Source organism: Camelus bactrianus, chromosome 35, assembly GCF_048773025.1.
Source record: "Camelus bactrianus isolate YW-2024 breed Bactrian camel chromosome 35, ASM4877302v1, whole genome shotgun sequence".
Lineage (NCBI taxonomy): Eukaryota > Metazoa > Chordata > Mammalia > Artiodactyla > Camelidae > Camelus > Camelus bactrianus.
In genome coordinates this window covers 9889501-9914457 of record NC_133573.1, presented here as the reverse complement: position 1 = coordinate 9914457, position 24957 = coordinate 9889501, and the positions used below count along the sequence as shown (strand labels likewise).

The following is a 24957-nucleotide window of genomic DNA, read 5'->3' as shown; positions in this document are numbered from 1 at the left end:
CCTATAATGAAAAAGAATGTGAAAATGAATATACGTATGTACATGTATGACGGAAACCTTATGCTGTACACCAGAAATTGACACAACATTGTAAAATGACATACTTCAATAAAAAAAAATTTTTTTTAAAGTAATTCAGTGAAGGCAGGATAATCTAAAATTATTCTTTGAGACAAACTGTAGTTTTCAAATGCTAGCTCTGGTGTCTAACACCAACAGGTGTTTTGACTCTACTGACATGATTCAAAATTTAGCACTGTCTTCCTGTGTCTTGTTCCACATACTGCGTTACAGAAACTTGACACTGTAACTTTGTTTTGAAACTTTGATGGTAATTTTTTCTCCAATATTTGAAGAAATTTCAAGGTAATTTTTTAAAGGCCCAAAATGAAGGGTCAGAAAGTAAAAGTTCATTGGTTTCTTTTCTTCTTTCCTTTCCAAATGAGGTAGACAGCTTTATGTGAGGTCCAAAAGACACCTCTTGAATGATAGTCACTTGACAGAGTACCCTTTATAACAGAAATTTTTTAAGTGAAAGGAAATTAATTTAAAATCCAATCCTTAAGCTTTTCTGTTGCCATTCTTCCATTCCATGTTTGGGCTAGCTCCTACTGAAACTGTGCTGTGGTGTTGCTTTTCTGAAATACATGGATTTGATGCTTTAAAAAACCTGACTAGACTTAATACAGTTCTGAAATTCCAGCCTGAATCTCCATACACATCAACCTGAAATCTTTGGAGGAAGTCAGTGGCTCAGATGGCCTTCTGGGAGCAATGGATCTCACCTTATTTCTGACAAATTGATGAGAGCTTGATGGAAGAAACCAAACGTTTTCCACCCAGTCTATTGCTAAAGGCAGGCCTCGGTCCCAGCAGGGCTCCGGAGGCGGAGTGGAGAGCGTTACCACTACCCCAAGCCCTTCATGGGAGTCCTCGGTGGGGCATCGCCCGTCCAGGGCCTCTGCCTGGCGTTCCGGGAGTGTGGTCCACGAATCTTCCCTTCCGTGGGAATGGGGTCCTACCTCGTCTCGGGATTTGTGATGTCGGGGAGAGTGATGTGTTCACAAGACCAAAATACAATCAACCTAGGGATCCTGCGCAATTCTTCCTCTGTCACTTACCCTCCTATAAGGGTCTTCCTGTCTCCCTTGGCGAGGAATTGCGGAAATCTAAAACCGACCCTTTTCAGCACTTAGTGGCATTCAACAGCAGAGGAAAGAGGTGGTTAGCAAGGACAATTTGCTCCGTACCAAACCACCAGTCCGCAATTATCAATCAGTGCGGTTCCAGTCTGTGTGTGTGTGTGGAAACTCCGGAGTCTACAGAAGCCTCCGATCAGCTGAGACCAGAAAAATCAGAGGCATAACTTAAACATGATATTTTCCCCAGAGCACACACTGCTTGTCTTGTTAGTTGACTGGAGAAAGACGGGCAGTCGTGCTCAGCAGCTGAGCGAGAAAGGAGACAAGCGTTTCGTGCACCTCGACCCTTGGGAGGAGCGGGTCCCCAAGGAGAGGAAAGGCGGGAGGGAGCCGGGGGGGGGGGGGTGTCAAGGCTCGGGGGCGGGGCAGCCCCTCTCGGAGTGCCAGCTTTATTTGTTAGCCTGCTGGGTCCAGGCTGGGAAGTGCACACTCAGCAGGGAAACGGGAAAAGAGACTGGCGGCAGTTTTCTAAAAACAACATGGCTCAAGTCTCGGCGTGTGCCCCCTCGCTCACCCCGCGGAGGCACAGAAGGGTCAAAGCCGGTCCCCGGAGAGAGCGCGGCCGCGCGGTTCCCACCAGGGAGGAGGCGGGCATCCGCGACTCCAGGCCGCCCCGCGCTGCGCCTCCCGCTTCGCCGCCTCTGTCAACCTGCCAGGTTCGGAAAGGCGCTTCTCCCCCCGAACCTTGGGCTGAGGTCGCACGGGGTCACCCCAAGTCTGACGCTGCCGCTCGCCCTCCCTGCGCAGCCGGGGGCCGGGACTGGCGGGGGCGCGCCGGGGACAGAGGGGAAGGCGGGAGGAGGCGTCGCGCGCCCGTGGGAGCCAAGGGCCTGGGCTTCCCTCCGCGGCGCTGGCTCCCCGGGGTCCGCGCGGGGCGCGCCTGGCGCCCGGTCTCGCCGCGCCACCGCCCCTTCCGCTCCCCGCAGGCGTCCGACCCCGAGCCTCCGAGTGCCACCTTCCTGCCCCGCGTCCAGGGTCGGAGCGCCGAGGAGGAGGAAATCCGCGAGCGCGAAGAGGCGCTCGGGAACTGGGGTGGGGGGCGGCCAGTGCCCCCCCCCAGGGGGGGTGGCGGGTCTCCAGCTCGGGGGGCTGGGACGCCTGGGCGCGGGCGGGCGAGCCATGGGGTGCAGCTCCGCGCGGCACCGGCCCGCCTGCACCCCCAGGGGCGCGCGTCACCGCGCCCGGCCCTGACCCGCGAGCACGGAGCCCTCGCTTGGGGCCCGCGCGCCTGGGGCCGCCTCTCTCCCGCCCCGCCCCTCGTTCCTCCGCCAAAACCCTTGACCAGAGTCTCCTCGCCAACATTCCTAAATCTGTTTTGCCAGCTCTTTGCGCCAGGTAGGAATAAGGCCCTGCTTTCGGGTGTGCACAGAAACGCCGGTCCCAGGAGGCGTCTGACCTTTTCACCTTCCCCACGAACTCCTTCCGAGGGGGGTGCGCGGGCATTTACCCTCTCAAGGGCGTGAGCGGCGGCCAAAACCTGTTTGTTCCCTGAAATGTCCTTGCTGTTCATACCCGCGGAGGCCTTCTGCAGCCGTTCCCGGAAAGCCCTCGGGGTTGGAGCTGGGGGGCATCCAGCCCACAGTGAGGACGCGCCGCCGTGGGAGGCGGGGGTGAGCAGGAGCTGGAGGGCCGGCTTGACAATGGCTTGTGTCCGGAGCGGGCCCCCGAGAGCCCTGCCAAGAGCAGCACCTCGCCCCGCGCCCCCGCCCCCGTTCTCCCTCCCCCAGGATGCGCGGGAACCTGGGCCGCTGGACCCCTAATCTCCAAACCCCAAGCACCTGGGCTCCGAGTCAGGAGGCTGGGCGGGGTCGGGCGACGACTGCCCCCTAGCTGGAAGGCGCATCACCTCCCACCCTCAGGCGTCCCCTCTGCCCCGAGGAGAGGGCACCAGACCTCTGGTAACAATGGAGCCCGTGGCGCGGGGCGGGCACCCAGGCACGCTTGGAGTCCAGCCGTGCGCCCCGATACCGGGCAGAGAGGCCGGGTGGGGCTGCAGCCCAGCCTCACCCGCGCGAGTCTAATGACTCCGCTCTACGTGGCAGCGACACTGCCGACTCTCGCTCGGCTCCGGGGTGTGTCCCCCACCCTAGCCGAGCTATCCCTGGCCCCTCCAGGCCTGGCACGCAGGATTCCGGGGTGCCCCGCTGCTCCTCTCCAGGTCGCGGGCCGGCCGCCGCAGGCGCCTCCCGGGGGCTCAGAGTTGGGAGAAGCGGTTGCCACCTCCCCGGCGCGCCGCACGCCCCGGCAGCCGATCCCCGAGATCCCGGGATAGCTGCCCCACTCTCCCCCGGGGTTCCGAGAGAGCACGCCGAGGGAGGCAAGCCTGACCCTGGTGCGGCCACCGACCTCGACGCCCCCTCCCTACACTCGCCCGCCCACCCGCCGTGGGTGCAGCCCCGGGCGCCTCCCTTCCCGGGGAGATCCCTTCAGGGCCTGCGGGAGAGGCGGACAGACGGCCGGGGCACGCACACGGAGGGAAACTTGTTCCCTCCTCGTCTCCTGTCAGGCAATTGCCGGCGAGCCTGTGCGGGGAGAGGGGCGGGAGGAAGCGAGGGAAGGGCTCCGGGAGGGGAGGGGGCGGAGGCGGCGGGGGAGGCGGGGGTGCAGTTGGTGAAACTCCTCCGTCTCCCGCTCATCTTTTCATTGCTCGCCCCTCTCCTTCGCGCAGACACCCCGGACCTCCCCTGGGCGCCAGCTCCTCGGCTCCAACCGGTCCAGAAACAAGCCGGTTTTTTTTTTTTTTTTTCTTTCTGGAAATTGGCGTTAGTGTGTTTCCCTCCTCCTCCTCACCCCCCCCCCCCTTTTTTTTGAGACATGGCCCGGGCAGTGGCTCCTGGAAGAGGAACAAGTGTGGGAAAAGAGAGAGGAAACCGGAGCTAAATGACAGGATGCAGGCGACTTGAGACACAAAAAGAGGAGCATTTCTCTCGGATCCAGGCACTGCCTCGCCGCTTCCCTTTCTCGGAGACGGGCTGAGTATTTTACAGCTCTGGGCGGAGTGGGCGCGCTCCGGACTGCGGAGACCGCCCCGGCGCTGTTTGCCCGGCGCGTTCGGTTCTCCCGCGTCGGCCCGGGACCCGGCGAAGGAGGATGGAGAGGGGGCTGCCGCTCCTGTGCGCCGCGCTCGCCCTGGCCGTGGCCGCGGCCGCCGCTTTTCGCAACGGTAAGTGACAGGCGGGGGCGCGCGGGGGTGAGGCCGGCTCCCGCTGCCCGCGCCTGGCTGCCGGGGATCCCCGGGCAGGGCCGCCTCCCGGGCGAAGGAAACTTTCATCCAGGCGGAGAAAGAACGAAGGGAAGGAGAGCGGTCGGTGCCGGGCAGGGAGATTTCAAGTCCTCCGGCTCCCGCCTGAAGTTGGTGGTTTGGCTGCTGGGGGCTTTGCCTGCCTCGGTTACCAGGCGGAGCTGCCTACCTTCCCCGATCAGCACACCAATTATCTTAATATTGTTTCCTCCCAAAGGCAATTAGAGCAGACTCCCTTTCAAAAATCTGATGGCTGTTGAAAGTTAATGAACGCTTCACCGGGAGAGCTTCCTGGTTCCCCCGCAGCTCCCCTGAGCTGCCTCCTCCGGCGGGTGCCTGCGGGAGGCAGCGGTTTGCTGGCGGATGGAACTCCCTCCTCCGCTTGGCAAAGCGGCCCTGCTCCGCCTGGAGTGTGAACGAAAGTTACCGAGTGTCAATAAATGAATCTGATATATACGGTGGAAGGCACCAGCGTATCTGAAAATTCCGAACCTAGTCGCTGCTTCCACTTAGCTTTTTAAAACCACTGACTGTTAAGTAAATGGAAGACCGTGCCGGGTTATAAACAGTATCTTGTAACCTAAATAATGTGTTTTAAAATGGGATCTGGTTGTAAGCACGTTTGACTTAACGCTGTAAAGTAGGCGGAGGCCGGGGAATGGCATTAGCTTCACAGTAAGTCTTCAGCAATTATTAACTAATTATCAAATATTTACTTTTGTCTGGCTTAGATTTCCATCAGCTTAATTAGAAGAACAGGCCATCGCTGCTTAAGGTGGTATATTGTTTTAATAAGAGATGGCGAGTGGAGGCGTTCATACAGAGAGGAATTTAAATCACATCTTTACGATGGAAGTTAATCTCTCTAACATGCTCTTTGGAGGTTTCATGATTGAAGCCATAGATTTCCCCAACAGCTACCAGTGTTCTAAAAGATATTCCTGGAAGCAAAACACATACGCGTGCGTTCACACACACACACAATTGTGAATGTGGAGTTAAGTTTATTAATGAGCCTGAGTTGATGGCATCTTCCTATAATCTGGCAGGGAATGAAATAATACTCGCCTCCAATTGAAAGTGCTCAAGTGGTTAGACTTTAGAAATTACAGTAACCCAACCTCTGCCCTCCACAGCTCCAGAGATTAAATCGGTGGAGGTGTTCACAGGATGGGTTTGAAACCTAATGCAAATAGCTTTCAGACTTTAGGTTGTGAATTCCATGTGTGTGTGTGTACTTATATAAGAGATATGTATATTTCTTAATTTTCTTAGCAGAAAGCTGACAGATGCTGAGAAACAGCTTTAGTCAGTGGCTTGACTGGTCAAAGCCATGTTACAGTGCCTGCAGTGACCAGAGCCAGTTAATGCCTCTGTGGCTTAGCAGACCTCTTAAAGCCATGTCCACCTCCTCCGAGGACCAGTGTCTGCTAAATTAATTCATTAACCTTATTTAGGACTAATGGTCCAGAATCATTAGAAACTGCTCTTTCTTAATCAACTGTTAGAGAGATTTAACAGAGCCAGAGAGTCTAGGAGTCCACACTATCTTATTACACTGTCACTTTCTCAGAAGCCACAGATTAAAGAGCTCTGGTGTGGTACCCAGTCCACCTAAATGTCTTCTGAAGTGACTCTGTCGAGTGGCTACAAGCAGAGCTGTTTTATTTCACTCCTCTAACAAATGCCAGACACGGCTATGATGTTTGCACGGAGCTGGAAGAGACTTAATGAGATGGGGCTCCCTTTCCAAGTTTTCCGCACATTTAAAATAATGCAAGAGCCTCGGCCGAATCACATAACAGAGTCCCATACCATCATTAGCTGAGATTCTGAACTTCACTTACACTCTTTCTTCCTGGCAAACCCTGAGCTTCCAAAAGCCAAGGCAAAGGAAACCAGTGTAAGGCTGCCTCCAGTCTTAGCAACAAAGTCAAAAACATCAGGCCGTTGAGAAAAACAACATAATGTATATCGTCTTCTTTTTAATTTATGGGAAATGATTTCTGTAATGCATATAGCTTTATGCATTTTTGATGTGCACTTCATCTTTCATTTCCATTTGACCTGGTTTTCCTGTAATAAAATTCCGTAGATTTATAAATTCATGCTGAGAGCGAAGAAGGCCATTCTCTTTCCACAGGGAATCTATTAGATGCAATATTAAAATCTATATATACCATTACTGCAAATTTGTGATTGATAGGCTTATATATTTCCCTGCTTTCATACCTGTACCACTTACAGAGTTTCTGCACCGAATTTTTATTGCTCAAAATTAAGCGTCAATAAATGTGGCAGCATTTCAGGCTGAGGCTGTCCAGAATGAAATTCATCATAAAAAGTGACAGTGAGGGTCCATGCTGAACAGTCAGGCAGCCCAGAGACTGGTTTATTAGGCTCTCAGTGAATCACTTCAGCATTTGGATTTTGGGAAATGAAGGCTCAAAGCTTGTTAGATCCCCTTTGCTAGTATGTGAGCATGTCACTTACCAGATGTGACACCCAGACCTCAGTGGGGTGGAGTCTTTTCCAACATGTAGGGTGATTAGAATTAATGCCATGGAGTGATTTATTTTTCTTTCTGCCCGGTGACTTTGATCTGGTCTCCAAGATGGAGCAACTTTACTTGGAGCACTGGAGCAGAATTGTTTCTGCTTCACCAAATCTACTTTGTTCTCTGATGAGCTGGATCTCCAGAGCAGAGATAACTCAAAATCACTTAGATTTACGGGCAGATAAAACAAGAACAAAAAAGGTTGGGCTTTAAGCCAGTTGAAGTCCTGGGTGACAGTCCCCACTGATCAGTGACACAGACCAGGCTTATCATCAAAAAGCAACACGAGGGGTCGAAGAGCATCCTTTTAGCCTCCTTCACTTAGAACTTGCTACTTAATGCGATTACACTTCTGGGGGGAGAATTAAGTCTAGCAGAAGCTCCCTGGGGACCGTGTTAACATCCATTGAGGGGACTTAATGCTTTTAATGCTCGAAGACCTTTTCTAGGGAGGGAACTTGGTGGGGGGCAGGGAGGAGGAGGGGGTCCCAGCTACGCTTTAGTCCTCTTTCCTCCTGAACCAGCTTCCTGAGATCAAAGACTTTCTCGGTGACTAGTTGCTCTTGGCGCCACCTGAGGGACCGGCAGGGACCTCTCGGAGTTCCCCTTCAAAAGTTATGGAGTGCTTAAGACCCGGTCATTTATATGTAAAGCTAGAACACCCAACTGGTTGTCAGGGCAAGGTGGACTAAAATATTATTTTTATTGCAGATAAATGTGGCGATACTATAAAAATTGAAAGCCCCGGCTACCTGACATCTCCTGGTTATCCTCATTCTTATCACCCAAGTGAAAAGTGTGAATGGCTGATTCAGGCTCCGGACCCATATCAGAGAATTATGATCAACTTCAACCCTCACTTTGATCTGGAGGACAGGGACTGCAAGTAAGTGCGGATGTTTGAACAGGGGGCCACAGCACCACCTAGTGGGCGCACGTGTCTATGGGGAAAGCGGGAGCCATCCAGGAGGCCAGATCATGTGCCAATGGTGTGGAAATTAAATTATGTTAAGTGATTTCTGAGTTCCCCAAACCAGGGAGATTATATTTAAATGCGTAATCTCTCATGTGCTGTTTCCTGTGGACACTTTTGGGTTTGGAACTCTTTGGTTAGGAAACCTGTATATGGGTTTCTTTTTCTCCTGGGAAGGCAAAGAATTAGAAACCCAAACTCTCACTTGAGTTTTTATGAAATATTGTGGGTCACTAACATAAATTGCATTGGCAGACGGTGAGGTTGGTGGGGTTTTGTTTATTTTAGCAAATCTGGGGTGCGTTTTATGACTTAAGAACTGTATTTGTCTTGTTGAGTTTGACATGACCAAAACCAAGTGTCATTGAAAAGAAGCAAGGAATATAGGGTAAGTTTGATGAGGGATTTTTAGAGTAAGTTAATGTCTGTTAGTAGACATTAATAGATCTAATAGATTAATGTCTATTAGTAGATTAAAATCTCTTATGGAAATGCTTAAAAAAAAGTTCATGCACAGTGAATATCATGGCACTGGAATATGAATCCGTGTTTTATTCATGTGGTTTAGTCTTCCTGTCTCCTGTGGTTAAGTGACTCAAGCATCAATTTATGCAGGTTTCATTATTATGAAAACATTCTCATGAGAGAGACAGTCTAAATTACACTTAAAATGATCACTTTGCATGAAAGCCCTGGTGTGAGGGTTTTGCTTTCCACCGTTGGGAAGTGTGTTTTAAGATCGTGGGCAGCAGTCCACTCCGATCCAGAGTGGCTCTTTTCCCTGGACATCCAGCAGACCACCTGTCTCTGTCTTGTCCACGTCATTCCATTCTGTGCACGCTGCCCAGGATGTATTCTCCAGAGACCTGAATCTGAGTATTGATCTTTAGTGACAGCTAGGTATTAAAATAGTTTTAGCAAAGGAAAATCGTCTGCTTAAACCCTACTTCTAAAGTGCTTCTCAGGGACTGATCTGATCTGTTCACCCAAGTTCTAAAATGGGTCAGTTAGATGTAATTGTGTACAATGTCTGTAGGATATAAACATTATCCTGCAGGCGGATTCATTATTTAAAATATTTTCTTTGCAAACACATAACCCTTTTAGAGAAGAACAGAATAGTATGAAAATGTTCCCACCTGAAGGAAGTCCTCGAGAACCTGTCGGGTTGGTGGGGGAAACTAGTTTTTCAGGGTTAGTGAAATGAGGTCATCTGGTTAATTGAACATCTGGTGCTTAGAGAATTAGCATACAATTATATACTGTTGATCAATTTCCACATAATCAGCATACACGACTGCGCCAGTGAAATCATGCCGATTTCAATTTAATCTTTGTTCTGTGATTCAGAAGTGCTTCAGGGTATTATATTGACTTTTTAATCTTGTGTGAAAGTTGCCATTAATAGAGTGCTCCAGTAACTGCTTGGAAACAGGGAATTCATTCTTTTTTTTTTTTTTTTTTTTTTTTTTTTTTGGCCAGTATTCTGTATGGCGGTTTTTACAATGTCAATCACCTAGACAGCCTGGAGACTTGTTTTCTATTTCATTGTATTTTATTCTGTTTTATTTTTTGCTTTTTGACAATACTTAAATGCTATAAGAGATATTTTAAGGAACTCTGGTAAAATGTACTCAAGTAATAACATTATTCTTCAAAATAAGGTGCTGTTAGAGTTCAGTTAACTCATGCTTACTAGTAATTCCTGATCTGAAAGTCTTGACCTTGTGTGTGTCTATGTAATATAACAGTTAAAGAATTCAGAATAGTCAGTAGTTGTTAGCAGCGGTGTGCTGGTCCGTGCTTAACCACTGGAAGTCAGGAGGTATAGATCAAGTGCTGATCTGTAATGTTTGCCAATTTCTGTAGTGTAAATATTCCTACCACGGCCAATTTCAAGCTACCCACGTGATGTCATTGTGCACAGACTTGCAAAAACACGTGCACGTTTGCTCCATGTGAGCTGGTGTGAGCGGTTCTAGCGCCCAGCTGCGCAGGAGGGTGAGAAGGGGAAGCTGATTGCTTGAGTTACTGTGTATAAAGTGTTCACGAGTGTCTGACACACAGCAACCCTTCAATAATTTTCTGACACATCCTGATATGAAGTAGAGTATGGTAGGATGGAGGAAGCAACTTTTTTGTTAAGTGTTGTTTTTTAAAGATGATAAGAAAAAAAAAAGGATAATTACAATTCAGAGGGAAGGACCTCATTACTGATATTAACAAGGTATTCAAGAAAATGACACGGTCCAAAAAGATTGTTTCTGTAACGATAACAGTGAGTTTTTGGTTTTGGTTTTCAATGATGCAGAGTAAGGTATTTTTTAATTGTAGTAGAGTTTGTTCTCCTTGAAGGTGGATATATTTAGCTGATGTAGTCAGTGGAGATTATGGCCCTGGAAAATGTCTTCATGCCACGTTTTCAAGTGTTGGCTACCTGATCGTTTGATCAATGAAAATGCCAAAAATGATACTGGAAGACCAACATTGCTGTCACTTATCTTTCCTGACTGGTCCACACAACTCTGTTGTGTCTGCCACTGTTGAAGGTTGCGGTTGAACATTCTCCAAAGGTGGCACGATTCTTATTTCCTTTTGTAAAGGTTGTGAGAAGAAACCACAGCTTTAACATCTACAGGGGGTTAGAATTCCCTAAAAAAACAAAAACAAAAAGCAAAAAAAAGGAAAACACTAGAAACTCCTTAAGTATCAGTTCATTGACTTCATAAGTTGTTGGGTGTGCAAAAGTAAAGACTTTTGGCTTTTGGTGGGATGGGGTTTTTTTGTGTAATTTATATTAGGCTGCTTCCAAAAACGTATTTGATATGATACGTCACATTCAGAGAACCAGTACACTTTCAGTTATCATTTCTGTTAAGAATAAGCTGTTTGTTTTATTTGCGATATTAACATCTTTATTATCTGTCTAATGGCAGTAAAAAGCACTTCCTGTGCCAGTGTCATAAGTAAGATAAAATAGGGTAGTAGACAGGAAAGCCCTCTGAAAAGTGAAGAGGTCTTCTCAAAAGAAATTATCATTATTATGGTATCTTTAACAACTTGGTGATTGTTGGAACATTTGGACATATGAAACGAAGCATATGTCAAACTAAATATATTCACCTAATAATGGGACGATCTGCATAGAATTCACTCTGAATCTTCTCTTGAAACTGTCAGCATTTGTGTAGTCAACTTCCACAGTGTGAAAGCTCAAGAGATCGATTCCTTCACACATTTGTTTATTGAAAAACATCCCAGAGACCCAAGTAAACAATTTTTTTCTGAGAGTGTAGGCATGAGTAAGTAATTAAATAAAGAAATTGTGGTAGGAAAAAATCATTTTTATTTACAGTTTATTGTTTACTTCGTTAAAGTATTTTTTCATAATTTTAGCCATACAATAAAATGCACAGTCACAGCGTTTCATGTGGATAACACCAAGACTGGCCCAGTGCAGGAGTAAACGGTGCTAACCTGACAGAAAGCTTTTGATGGTGGATATTTCCCTAAGTTGTATGAACGTGCGAGTTGAGCCTGATAGCTTTAAAATTCAACAGTGTATATTTATGCCAGCCCTGAATCAGGTCTCATTACAAATAAGCATTAAAAACATAATATAATGCCCTGAAATTTTTCACTGAACAAAGGTGGGGTATCAATCAGTCAGTGGAGCATTAGAGCGTCCATCTGTGGGCCAGCGTCGTGCTGGGATTTCTAGCTAAACATACTGCCTGGTTTGTGTTGTGATGTTGATACAAGAGGCAGCTACAGGTGGCTACAGAATGTTCTGAGTGCAGGAGAGGCTGTCGAGGGGGAAGCAGGAATGTGATTTCTCTGTTTTGCACCAGCCATCTCCTCCATGTGGGCGAAGGGTCAAAGCAGAAAAGAAAGCGCAACCTACCAAGCATTTGTCCGAAAGCGGTGCTCCCTGTGCGGTGAGGGTGGTTTCCGCATTCCCACTGAGCTGCTTGGGTCTTAACTCCACTGGGTTTCCTTCAGTGGTGAGGCTGCCATCTTGAATCTCATAAAACTTTATATCTAGAGCATAATAAACAAGAGTGTCATTGATACAGTAGTTAGAATTTATGGAGCTTTTCCGGTTTCCCAGCAGTGCAAACTATCAGCATGATAATTTATAATGGTTTGTGACAAACACCGCTGTGCAGAGAGGTGTGTGGTTACATTCAGATCGGATGTCGTCATCGGGGGAGCAATAAAAATTTCACAGACGTTGGGTTAAAAACATGAAGAAAATGAATGTGAAGCTCCAGAAAGAGAGTCTAGAAAGGTGGTGGTGATGGGGGGAGACGTGTGGGCTGAGTGACGCGTTCCCGACTCTGCTGCCTGATTGGTCGGGGCTGCGCGGTAGGGTTTCAGCAGGACACACAGCTGATGTCACAGAGATGCTTTTCAGTCCCTAATTTAGATTTGTGGTCTCTTCTTTGTGGGCGAACCAATAAATACATGACTTTGTCCTAATTCCATCCAATCAATGGAAGATTTCACTCTGCTAACGTCATAGGAAGTTTAATCACCATAAAATTGTAATTAAATACAGGTGAAACTCAAGTTTGGGGATTTTGTTGGAATAAATCACACATTGCATCTTTTTTTTTACTTTTTTTCTTTTTTAAATGGAGGTACTGGGGATTGAACCCAGGACCTCACACATGCTAAGCAGGCAATCTACCACTGAGCTATATCCTCACCCCATTTAATGCTACTTTTAAAATGACCTAAGTTGTTCCATACTTTGAAACCCTACTCATTTATGTTCATAGACTATAAGCTCACTGAATGAAAACTAATCTGCCCTTAGTTTCTCAAATCTGATTATTCCTGGAAGTGTAATTAATTACACAATGGGCATTTCGTCTTTTGTAGGCAATTTGGGGGATGTAAGATTCATTTTTAGTTTCTCTAGTAATATCTTTTGTTTATCTTTACTTACTTGTTCAGCATGGATTTTTGCATTAATTTATATATATTTTTAAATTGCATTCAGATGTTACTTATCTTGATACGTGAGTTTTTGGTACCTGAGGCGAGATTGTCCCTCTGTCCTAGTCTTGGGTTTTAGAGCATCACTTAAACCAAAGCAAACAAAGACTTTGTTTTACAGAAACAGTGGGGATTTTATGCCAAAATACTTCTCTTTTTTACATGAAATCTAGAAGTCTATTAAATTATAATCTATATCTAGAAAAATACACCAAGTCAGTGTAACGTTTGATACAATTTTACAAAGTGTAGAATTTGGTTCCGTGGTTATGTCCACGTCACCAGTGCAGAGCAGACATTTCCAGCTTCCCAGGAAGAGGCCCCCTCACCTCCGCTTCCAGTCTCTAACCTTTCGCCCCAAGGACAGCTGCCATCCTGACTTGTAATATAAATTTTTTTAAATTTCAAAATCAGGCAAAATGCACCATCAGTCTTAGAAGTCTATAGATCTTTGAAGATCACCAAACTCTTTGGAATGGAGACAGAAAAATGCATACTCTTCCTTTTCTCATCAAAAATCAGAATCCTAATGAGGCATTTTCTGATTTTTGCCGGTGACTCCTGCAGAAATATCTGGTATTTATTGCTTTGACTGCGATTATGTTAAAATAAAGTTTGGGGTCTGGAGCCCACTCTCTGTGCAAGGCAGATCCTGAGCAATCTTCCTTCGCTTTCTTTTCCCTCATCCTTTAATTTCAATCTGCAGTAACTTCCCAGTATGGACGATGTGAGAGACACCACCATCAAGCTAAATTCAATTTAAAAAATGGCTGAGTGGGTAAAAATGTACTCTTCTCAGAACAGCGGAGGTCAAGGTTGCTGCCGCCACCTGTAGCATCCCTGCTTGCCACTCAGACAGATGATTATCTACTTTCTTCCTTTCGATTTTTGCCCCCATTAGTGCTGATTTAAGTTCAACAGAACCCCAGTGTTTCATACAATTCATTCCCTTTTTCATTCCTTCCTATAAGCAATCCCATTTGATTCTCATTTACAAGGTGGCTGTGTGTTGGGTGTTTCTATAATTAGGAAGCAGCAACCTTGGTGAGAAGCCGAAAGAGACGACGAGTTGAAATCTTATCCAGTTGAATCAACACAGGCGGGGCATTTCCAACCAGATTTCCCTTTGGGGAGGAGGCACTTCAAAACTGATCCAAGTGGGACTTATGCCGGCAGCCAGCGTGCGTCTTCTCAGCTCCCTTCCTTCCAGCATAAAACACGATCCTTGCACACGTGCTGACACGCTAGGCCAGAAACACACACACAAACACATACATGTGCGCGCATGCATGGGAGGGAGGCTACAAAATGAACTGAACTGATTGTCCTTGTCATATTCACCAATGCTGATCATTAAGCCTCCAAGAAGAACAAGAGGCGAGATTAGTGTTCAGATCAGGTTCCAAATGCCTCTTAATTGAGTGTTTGTAATCAGTCCTGATTGGAGGAGTAGATGACTTGGCAGGACATCGCACCTCCAGAGATCTTTGCTGCTTTCCCCGGGTTGATGATGCCGTGTCCAGTATCCAGGTCAGTTAGGATGGCAGAAGGTCGGGGTAGCTCTCAAATGGGCTGTGACACACGCTGAACACATTATGCTGGTTTATGGCTGAAGTCATGCAGTCTTTCCAGATAGCTTAGAATGTGAGCTCCTTTCAGTGCGCTCGTTCAGAATTCTGCTCAATTCTGCAGGAGAGTGGAGAGGAAAAAAAAAAAACTTTTGGCTTCCGTCCACTCAATTGCTTCATCGCATGGTTTTTCTCCTCCTCAAGCCCAGGTCTGTCTTGTGCACATCCTCTATCTTCCTTATGGCCAAGATGTTTTTTCTCCTCTAATTTAAATAATCAATAGAGTGTTTATAGAGTGTCAGGTCCTCACTCTCTGGTCCCCCCTGTGCTCACTAAGCACTCTGTGTTTTCTCTCACTTGATCTCACTCAGTCTTCCTATTGCCCCATTTTGCAGATGGTAACACAGAGGCTTAGAAAAGTTAAACTAACTGCACCCAAAGGCTCAGCTGCTGCATCAAAGAGCTTTCCATCTTTGTGAGTGAAGGTGCTTGGGGTGTGCCTTTCGGAAGTGCCCATTCTGATAACATACTGCCAGATTCGTTTTTATTCAGCAGCCATGTTCTTCTGTGAAACACACAAAAGTTTGACTCTAAAACGGCTCATTCTAAGGAAGGACTTAATTTTGAAACTCTGGGTTCGGGTTAAGTTAAGCGCCAGTAAAAACTGTACACAGAAGCTGCCCACCCACTGGTGATTTTTCCACCAAGTTAACTTGCCTTAACTCAGCAATGAAATCCTAAGGAGGGTGGTTGGGGGGGGGTGGATATCTAAATTCTGGTTCCTTTGGTTGACGAAGTCTGAAAGTACAAGGCACATATAAATACAATATTTATTGGAAGCCTAGTAACCAGCCAGCACCAAGTTCCCATGTACATGGTTGGTTCAAGGGACAAACGTTGAGAATCAGATCCCGGCAGGTGCCAGATCCTCGCCAGCCCAGGAGGAAGAAGCCTGGCTTCTCTTCCAGACACCACTCATCTGCTCAACCTCAGGCAAACAGCAGGAAAGTCTTCCTTTCCCACGGCTCCCCTGTGTGTAAAATGTCCATACTTGTGTTGGCCACGGTGTCTCAAGAGTTAAAGAGAGAATGTTTGCTCGAGACACGGGGTTCCTGTGAGAAACAGAAGAGTGTTTTTTGAGAAGAAACAGATGCTCCAGAGTGTGTTGTTTTTATCTGGTCAGATACTGGAGCCAGCAGCCGGCCAGATTGGAGGTGATGGCTCGTTGCTCCGGAGAGATTGGCGTGTCACTGGTGAGCACTGCCAGTCCCGTCTGAAAGAAGACACTCCACATCTCCCCGTTCACGTTCGTAAATTTCTGTGGGACAGCCAGAGGTGGCAAAGGCCAGTCAGTGCAGTCCCGATTCCAGCTCCTTGTCTGACCCTCCAGCCAGCGGGTGCCGTGAGCGGGGCAGCCGTTGGGTGAGATACAGGCAGTCCGTGAAATGGCATGGGAAAAATTGGGATGTGGTCAAAATCTTAGTCCTGGCTACGTGGCTTTAAAAAATTAGAAGCACTAAATTTCCAAATTTAAAAACCAAAAGAGCACGCCCTTTAAGGACACGGAGCCCCACAGACTTGGTGGCAGCGCATTTGACTGGGTCTGATTAAAGATTATGTGGTCTCTCGGGTGTAGGTACACCTGGCTGACTGAGACCTCTGTTCTCCCTTCCTCTCGGTCACACCTGTCTGCCCAACCTGGGGAACTTGAGGAAGTGGGCATTTGTTAGCAGATATGGTCACAGAAAAGGCGATTGTGCTGTGTGAAGGTGCACATTTCTGGAGCCACTCTTTCGAAAAAATGACAACCAATGTAAATAACACGTTGCCATTCATCTGAGTCTGTCTGCACCTCTGTCTGCACCTCTGTTCTCACACTGGTCTGCTCAGGTCCCTTCTTTGTCCTGTAACTGGTTGGTGACTGTAGGTGACAGTGTGTCTTCCCTTTGGGTGGCCGCTCCCTGGATACAGAGGTGGTGGCTGCATTGCAGGGCATCTGGCTGGATTCCCCCTTCCCCACCCCCACCCCCCTGATCAGAGACATCAGAATTTGCATTTTGGAGCTTCTGGTCCCCAGGAGCTTGTCTGGACAGTTTCAGAGAGCAGGGCCAGGCTCTTTGGCACACACAGCCTGCCCCTCTTCTATGATGTTGGCCCCACTGGAGCCAAATCATCACCGAACCTGTCTTTGTAGCATCTACACGGGGTGGCCCATCACTTCAGTTTTTCAGCGCTAAGCTAAGGGTGGGGCTTCCTTCGCACTGATTGAATTTTTTTTTTTTTTTTCAAGAAAAACTCTCGCCTCTTCCTCACCCTTTATTCCAGTGCCAATTTCTCTGTCCCTGGCTGGGGACACTGTGGAGTCACTGTGAGGCTCTGCTGGTTGAGTCCTTGAAGACACAGCCTCACTTCTGTCTGTATCTTGAATCATCCCTGATGGACGGGCTGGTTCATTAACACAAGCTGGGGATTTCTGATCGTCAGGGGACCGTGTTAGCGGCTCCCTGTGACAAGTGTTCTGCGGAGCATAGGGACGTGGGTCCTGATTGCCGCTCCGCCACTCATTCCCGTCCATGAGAGGACACAGGCCATCGGGCTGGGTCACATCCCCTGCCCGGCTGGGTCAGGGCACCCCTAACACTGTGCTTTCCACAGTGGGAACCAGTGGGGCTCAGGAAGACGCGACACCCCAAGGATCGGTGTCGACCCAGATGCAGCTTCAGTTCATCTTTTTCCTTCTCTTTCTGAAGAAAACCAAATGCCTGCCTTCTTCGGCCTCAGTCTCAGCGGCACAGCGTGGATGAGATAATGGAGGTGGAAGCAGCTCAGGGATGCGAGAGAAAGACGTTAAGGAGGGCCCAGGTCTCCCTCTAACAGGAAGTGCGTCCGCGGGCTTTGTTCCTTAAAATAAGTTCAGACCATAAACAATAACATCTCCATCCTTGGGAGGAGGCACTTATAAATATCTCAGGAGCCCTGCACACGGCCGCCGCGGGGACACTGTCTTGTGCTCGGCGCGTGTCCAGGCAGCCAGAATTTCTTTTTTTGTCGTTTTGTTTTTTCGTTTGTTTGTTTTAATGGAGGGACTGGGGGCTGACCCAGGACCTCGTGCATGCCAAGCACGTGCTCTGCCGCTGGGCTAGACTCCCCTCCCCTAACCCCAGAATCTGTGGATGTTGCTATAATAAGCTGGCTGGGGAAGTGTGTTGTAATTGCAGTCTTCCAAAAATCTAGACGGGTGGAGTTTCTGGAAAATTCAGGGAAGATGCTATCTCAGTGTCACAAACTTGATCATAACGTGAATGACTTTTTTTTGTTAAGTCGTTACTTTTCCCGGCACGCCTGAGTCCAGTCAGATGGTAGCCAGGCCGGGTTTTAAGGCAGGAGCCCGAATCCTGGTGGCGCTGACTGGGGATGTCCGGTCTTCCCGTCAGTGAAGCCAACCAGGGCCATCATATTTGTGTCCAAGAAAGCGGACCCTGTATGGATTTTGTGTTATAAATTCATAGGGAGAAGCAGCTGGGAAAATAAGTGTTTTCAGGTTGATGGTCCCTCCCACTCCCCCCCGCCCACCTCTAGCAGCCTGGGGCCCTTTGGCCCGGATGCGTCCTCCCTCCTCTCCTGGTCATGACAGGTTCCCCAGTGGTGGGGGGTTCTCAGTGGCCTTGATGAAAAAAGCACGTTCGCAGGAAGGCCCTCGGGGCAGAGGCTGAGAAGGGATTACCATTTCAGTTCCTTCTCGCCACCTCGCCCTGGGAAAGGGCCTTATCGGATACATTTATGTCTGCAGCCTCCCAGAGTCCTCCCAGCCCTGCTTCCCTTTCAGTGCCCACAGCTGCGTGGGGCTGGGAGCTTCAGCAGAAGGTGCTGGCTTTTCCTTCTTGGGGCCACGTGGGCCTCTGCGGTCACATAGATTCTGTAGGACTTTCCACTCATGAGTGAAAGAAACCCTCCTTGGACCTATTACCCTTCAAACAAAACTTTCACCTCTCCCTCCCTTTCCTATTACTGCTAAGGGCTTTGAACACGGTGTCTCCACCCCAGAACACCAGCTGCTCCTTTAACCCTTCTCAGCGTAATTCCTGTCCCGTCCAGTTGACTGAACTGCTTGCCCCAAAGCGCTGGCCTTTCCTCGCTTCAACCTTTGGTTGGTCTTCAGCCTGGGAGCTGTCTTCTCTCCTGCGTCTCGTCGTGCTGTGCCACCTTGGTTTCATCGCCATTTCTCTGGCCACTTCCCTTCTTGGCCTGATCCTCTTCCCCTCCAGCATTCCAGGAGAGGCCTTGGCCAACATTTGGCTGTGGCCCCAAATATCTTCACCCCGGAATTGCCTTTTTGAGCCACTCAGCTCAGATTATTCCCACATTTCTGTCCAACTCGATTTGGCCGAAGCCTTGGACTTAAACTTGCAGAGTCTTCCCGGGTGATGCCGGGATGATAGACCATCACCCCAACCAACCATCCGGGTCAACATCTTCCCTCACCGATAATTTCTCTCCCTCCTTTTCTTCCTCGTATTGATTCTTCCCTTTTCTGCTTATGCACATTCGAGACTCTGGGGTGTCTCCTGATTCCTCTTTGTGCCCCAAATAGTCAGTTGAAGGCCTCTAAATCATGTGTCTCCACGATCCTTCACGGCCATCTATTCTGTTCTGTTTCTCCTGTTACCGCTCACGTTCTGACACCTGTGGACCTATCCCTAGAGCTGTGGCTCATTAAGGGGGCTGTCCCCATCCTCCCCCATGCTTAGGAGCATCGAGAGCCCCCCGTTTTCCCCTTGCTTCCTCTGTGATGCTCAGCCTCTAAATGTGCGTTCAGCTGAACTCAAAATTAAACCATGTAGCTCCCACCTGCCTCTCTGGTCTTTCTCCTGTGGTTCCCTTGTGTATTCAACCCAAATGGCCACTGTGGAGCTCTTCAGACTCACCCTGCTTCCCGGGGCGTCTCCTTCATGGATGTGTGAGGGGTGAGTGCCCTCCACATACCCGGCTCCCTGTCAAAGTGGTACCGTCATCTGGCTCCGCCTGCAGTGACGAGTGCTTGGCAAAGCCACACCTGGTCACCAACTAGCAGTGAAACGTGGCCTCTCTCTCTGCCCTCGGAAGCCCCCAGGGCTGTGTTTATGCGTCATTCACGTTCTTTACGTTCGTCCGTATTTTGTCGTGATCATTAATACTTTGCTGCTGTTCCCCCAGCTAGCTGGTCAGGTGCTCAAAAGCAGAGGCCGCCGGCGGCTCCCGGCCCTGCAGAGCCTCGCCTGGAGCCTCACCTGTAGCAGCTGCACAATTAGTATTTGCTGAGTGGAACTGGCCGGCTGACAGCCCTCCCGGTGTGCTCACCCAGTGCGGAGGAGCCACGTCAGTGTCCCAGGAAAGGCTCTAACTTAACCAGACTATAGCAATCCACACTTACTCTCATTTCCATGGTAAACCCTTCATTTTCCTGGCTTTCCTCCAAAAGCCTCAACTTTGAAAAGCCTAGCGTTTCTCTGAGTGAGTAGCTTTAGCTAAACCTCCAAAAGTATGCGGAGGTGTGGCTCGACTGAAAGCTTTTCTGTCTTTTTTTCAGTGGTCTCCGTAATCAGTTTTGGAGTTAGAGGCATAAAAAGTATTAACCTTGTAGGCATATGTCCGGATTGCTGAGTATTTTCTGACATTCTCACAACTCTTGGGACTCTGTGTCACAACTCTGTAAACTCTGTCTGTTTATATTCATATCTGGGCTCACATCCAAACCACCTTTCCATAAATTTAACACCAATAATTTAGAGTCTTCTTCCGTTCCAGCTGGCAACCCCAATAAATGCACAGGTTAACTTCACAGCAGACTTGCTGGGGAAGATGTATAAACGTGAACTTCTCCATTAGAGAGGGCGACACGGGGCGCGGAATGGTGTTAATATGTGTGTCCATGTCACCAGGCGAAAACCAAGCCCTGTGTCTTAGAGCGGCCACAGAAAGATGCTGTCCTGGAGACGAGAGAGACTGAGGCGGCCCCGGACAGTGAGGAGTTTCAGCTGCTCCCCTGGCTCACACCTCTCTCACCGCAGAGTGCACAGTGTTTCCTTCTTTTTTTTTTTTTTTGCAACTCCACTGGGACATGAACCCAGCTGAGTATTTCTTAAAGCTGTGGGTCAGCATGGAAAGTGTCAACCCAAGAGGAAGAGGCAGAGAAGGAGCAGGCGCACAGCCAACCCTGCGCCGGCAGCCCGCCGGCCACCACAGCTAGTTTCCACGCTCCTTCTGGCTCCCCAGTGTCACTGCCTCACCCCGAGTTCTCTGGGGGTATTTCTGGTTGATTCTGTTCTCTCTCTAGTCTGGAAACCCATCACACACCCTCGCTCTCACATCTTGAGTTTGTCTGCAAACAGAGAACAATATGACTCAGATGGTCAGCTCTTGCGGTTCCACGGGGGGAAGAGGCGCTGAGGCTGGGGCAGATCGCGCCCTCAGCTTGTTCTGCTTTGGGCCAGTCCCGTGTTGCCATGGTTACAGTTCCCTTGGGAGACTGGCTGCGTTAACATGTGGCCTTCACCCGTGATGCCGTCAGGATGCTGAGTTCAGGAAGGGACTCAGCCTCGAAGAAGCCGTGGGCTCACTCTTTTAATCCTTCTGTCCCCGCACTTCCTCGTCTGTGCTCTGAGCCCCCTTTGCCTCTAACACAACAGGACTCGATTTGTGCAGGGGAATCCTGGGGCCACAAGAGCAAATGCAAAGATGTCTTTTTGGACAGCTCAGCCTGGCCCTGATCTCCAAGCCTTTCTTTGGTTTTTCCAAGACCCCCTCAGCATCCCATCTTTTCCTTTCTTCTCTCTATGATCTAAGCCGCCCCAGCTCCTCCCGGACCCTCCCTGCCTTTTGCAGCGCAGCCTCTGCCTGATCTTTTTCCCTCCAAGGCACACATTTTATGTCTGTTTTCCACCCCTAAATTGTATCAGACATCTTCTATTTTGGCAACATTTATTCCAAGGAGTTGTTCATCTTTTTACCTAGACCTTAATCTTGCCCATTAACAGGCCTGTTATCTTTTATCTACCCGATTATTTTAAAGAAGGAGGAATGTGGTCCTCAGAAATACTCACGTACTGTTCTGTTGCTGAATCTAACATCTGCAGGCAGTAGAAGTTCTGTGTAGGAGTGAGTTGTTTGTTCTTGAAACTAGGCAAGTTCAAAGTGTCATTTAACTGCGGTTGATAACCTGAGTATTAACCCAAACTCGGGTTTGATCTCTTAACACAGAAGTAGCTTTTACCTTATCTATTTGTTCAAACATAGCTTGTTAACTTAGATTGCAGAGAATGGAAATTACATGGGCAACAGTACAAAGGAATGACAACAGGGACTTTGTTCCCGAACTCACCTCACTGCATCTTGACGGCAGCGTAAGCGATGCAGGAAGCTGTGTATCTATTTGTAAAACAGTCTTGAATTAAGGAGCATATTCAGATTCCATTGTAAAAATAATTTTCTGAAATTGCGGTCTATCAACAGGAGATAAGATGGCACTCTGTTGTCGCCTGCTGGGGCCCATTATGAATATCCTGTTTCGGAAGCGAATCACACTGTAAATACCACGTTCAGATTCATTTATTCCCACAATAGCATTTTCACAAAGGTGTAATTTCATAATTTGACTTAGCATTGATAGCACGTCATCATTTCAGATCTCTTTCTCAGCACCGGCTAATTCACACATCCTCGGGAAATTGTTCATTTGCACCAGACCCACTTTAGAGTGAAATCGCCAAAACGTATAAAGACAAAGCCACTCGCCAGAGGCTGAACAGGGGCAGAGCTGGGGTTGGAACTTGCTGTGCTTCTATGTGCGGCCTTTTCTTAGCACGTCTGACTACGCGCTTCTGAACACTTTAAACACAGAGGTGCCACCCAGAGAGATGAATGTTAATGATTCCATTACAGGCAGGAAACTTGGTTTAAAAAAATAAGCCCAAGTCGTTCCAGATGCAAATGTCAAAAGGGCCTGAAGCAAATTTACATATTAATTGTACTTTTCTTCTCTGTTGCTTCCACTTGAGCCATATTTTTGTTCACGCAAATGATCAGTGGTGGACTGACGTCGAGTTATTCAGCTAATTCCCAGCCACCGTTGAAAAATGTCTAGTATTTCTAAACACCATCCTAAAAAAAGAACTTGAACTGTCAACCCCCATTATTTTTTGTCATTACATGTTTCCTGGGACTGACCCTGAGATTTAAACTATTCATGTTTCTTATCAATGTTGTCTGAGGGTTTGGTTTACGTATTGATTACACAGGCCCTGAGATTGGTGGTGAACACCAGTCCACTGGTAAACATTCGTCACGACACAGACTTAGGAAAAAGCACACACAGTAATACTTTCGGAACTCAGACTCTTGAACGCTGGGATGAATTCGGGCACTTTCTTAAAGCTCCTTTGTTTGGATGCTAAAAGTCTTCCTCTGATACCTCAGCTGTTGCCTGCTACCTCATTCATTCAGGACATACTTGTTGACTGCCTGGTATGTGCCAGTTACTGTTGAGGGATGTCCTGCCCTCACAGTACTGACAGTCCAGGAGGACGGTGACAACCGAGGGGAGCTGCCTCGGGGGCAGGCACACCGCCCTTTGTCCTCCCTGGGCCCCTCCAGCTGCCCATCACCGTTGTCTTCCCTGCAGTTCCAAGACAGGCCCACTTGTGACGTGGCTCTGGCTCTAAACGAGATGCACAGAGAAAACGTCTGGCTGAGGTACCTGTTGGCTGAACGTCAAGTTTGTTCCTGGCGGTGATGCTCCCAGACCCTCCGTGGCTCGGCCCTCAGCCCGGCTGTTCTTGTTCCCCAAGTTCACTCAACCTCCAGCCCCGAATCTTTGACCAGTGGGTGCCTGCTCTCCACGCCTGGCACTGGCTGGCTGTTCTAACTCAGGTCTTATCCTCTTTGGCTGTAATTATTGGTCCCAGGCAATCCCAATTCACCCTCCAGCTTCTAGTGAAGGGCTTTCAGTCCTCCAGTCACCATGATCAGATGTTATGAAATGTTCGTGTTGCCATCCTTCTGGAAATACTGAATGTTTCCTGTCATTTAGCACTGTGTTGCTTCCATCTGTTTTTTTTCATGTGGGGAGGTAATTAAGTTGATTTGTTTGTTTGTTTATTTTTGATGGAGTCCTGGGGATTGAACCCAGGACCTCGTGCATGCTAAGCAGGTGCTTTACCACTGAGCTACACCCTCCCTCCTGCTTCCATCTGTCTTAATGCTGCCTTTAAGATCATGAGCCCTTTTTTCCCAATAGTGCAGGCTTTGAAAACTACTTTTATTAAGTTATTGATGCACTTTGATATTGTCCCATCATCTCTATTTCAACAGGGTTGTGTCACGGCATCATCATTTCTAAATTCATCTCCATTTAAACTCACCTGAAGCTACCCGATTGCTTTTTGCCGCCGTCAGCCATGCTGTGTGTTTGTGTGCCCAGGACGCTTTGGACGTGGGCGGAGTGAGCCTGTGACCTCCAAGGCTTCCCAGGATGGTCTGGGGTTGCTTCAGTGTGTGTCTGCTGGAAGTCAGCTCAGCAGGGCTCCTGGGGATGTGCCCTATGGGTGATTCATAAAGGATTCTCGGTGGGGACTGAACACAATCAGCTGTGCCTTTGGGGGTTGGTGGGTAGCCCCAGTAGCCATTTGACTGTCTCTTCAGGGGGAACAAATTCAACAGAAAGGGTAAAAGGATATGGTAGGAGATCTTCCCTACCTCAGATCCCTAGTCAGGGTATAAAAATAACAATTCTTCAGCAAGATGTTAATGACTAAGTAAGTGGGCAGGTGCTTCACCTTACCGCTGTTGCGTCTTCATCTCTTCCCACGGAAAGTCCCCATCACTCCCTGAACGCAGCTGGTGGCAGTGGAAACAGATGGAGGCATTCTCAAGGAGACTGAGACAGACTGGACCAGGGGTAGGATATGGGGGGAGTTGGAAACTGGGATGTTAATGACTGGACGGATGTCTCCGTCCTCGGGTCTGAAAGAACCGTAGTACCAGTAGCATCAACAGTAAAAATGATGAGGCAGTAGGCGCCGTCTCAGACATCTCGAGATGCTTTTGAAATATACACGCAGCATTCTGTTGCTTGCGGAGGAAGACAGTCAAGTTCAATGCTGGTAGAAATGGGTTTGGCCACTTAGTCTTAAGGGAAGGCGGGGGGCGCTAGAATTAACTTGCCAAACCTGCTGTGTCGCCACATGGAGGATGGCAGACATGTTTGCCATCACCTGGTACCTCTGATCCGTTGGTCGTTGCCGTCTGGAGTGCATGCGGGAAAACTTCTTGGGAAAAAGTGGCAGAACAGACTGCAGGGCGTGCTGTGGGCTTGAGGAGAAAGTGGTGGCCCACCGATGGGACCAACCCGCCATCTTTAATCTGCACGCAGAAATGGC

General features: G+C 48.4%; 1 protein-coding gene across 6 annotated transcripts in view; it reads left to right on the top strand.

Moving 5' to 3' along the window:
- Positions 1-4038: 4038 nt before the first annotated feature.
- The window catches only part of NRP1 (neuropilin 1), a 136202-nt gene continuing 115283 nt past the window's right edge, over positions 4039-24957 (top strand). For 3 of the 6 annotated variants that reach the window (XM_074357993.1, XM_074357991.1, XM_074357990.1), the window contains exons 1-2: positions 4041-4365; positions 7712-7886. In XM_074357993.1, the coding sequence (XP_074214094.1) occupies positions 4293-4365; positions 7712-7886 (248 nt within the window). In that variant the 5' untranslated portion in view covers positions 4041-4292. Of the gene's footprint in view, positions 4366-7711; positions 7887-24957 lie in introns of all 6 variants that reach the window. The other 3 variants (XM_074357994.1, XM_074357992.1, XM_074357995.1) reach the window with 2 other exon arrangements.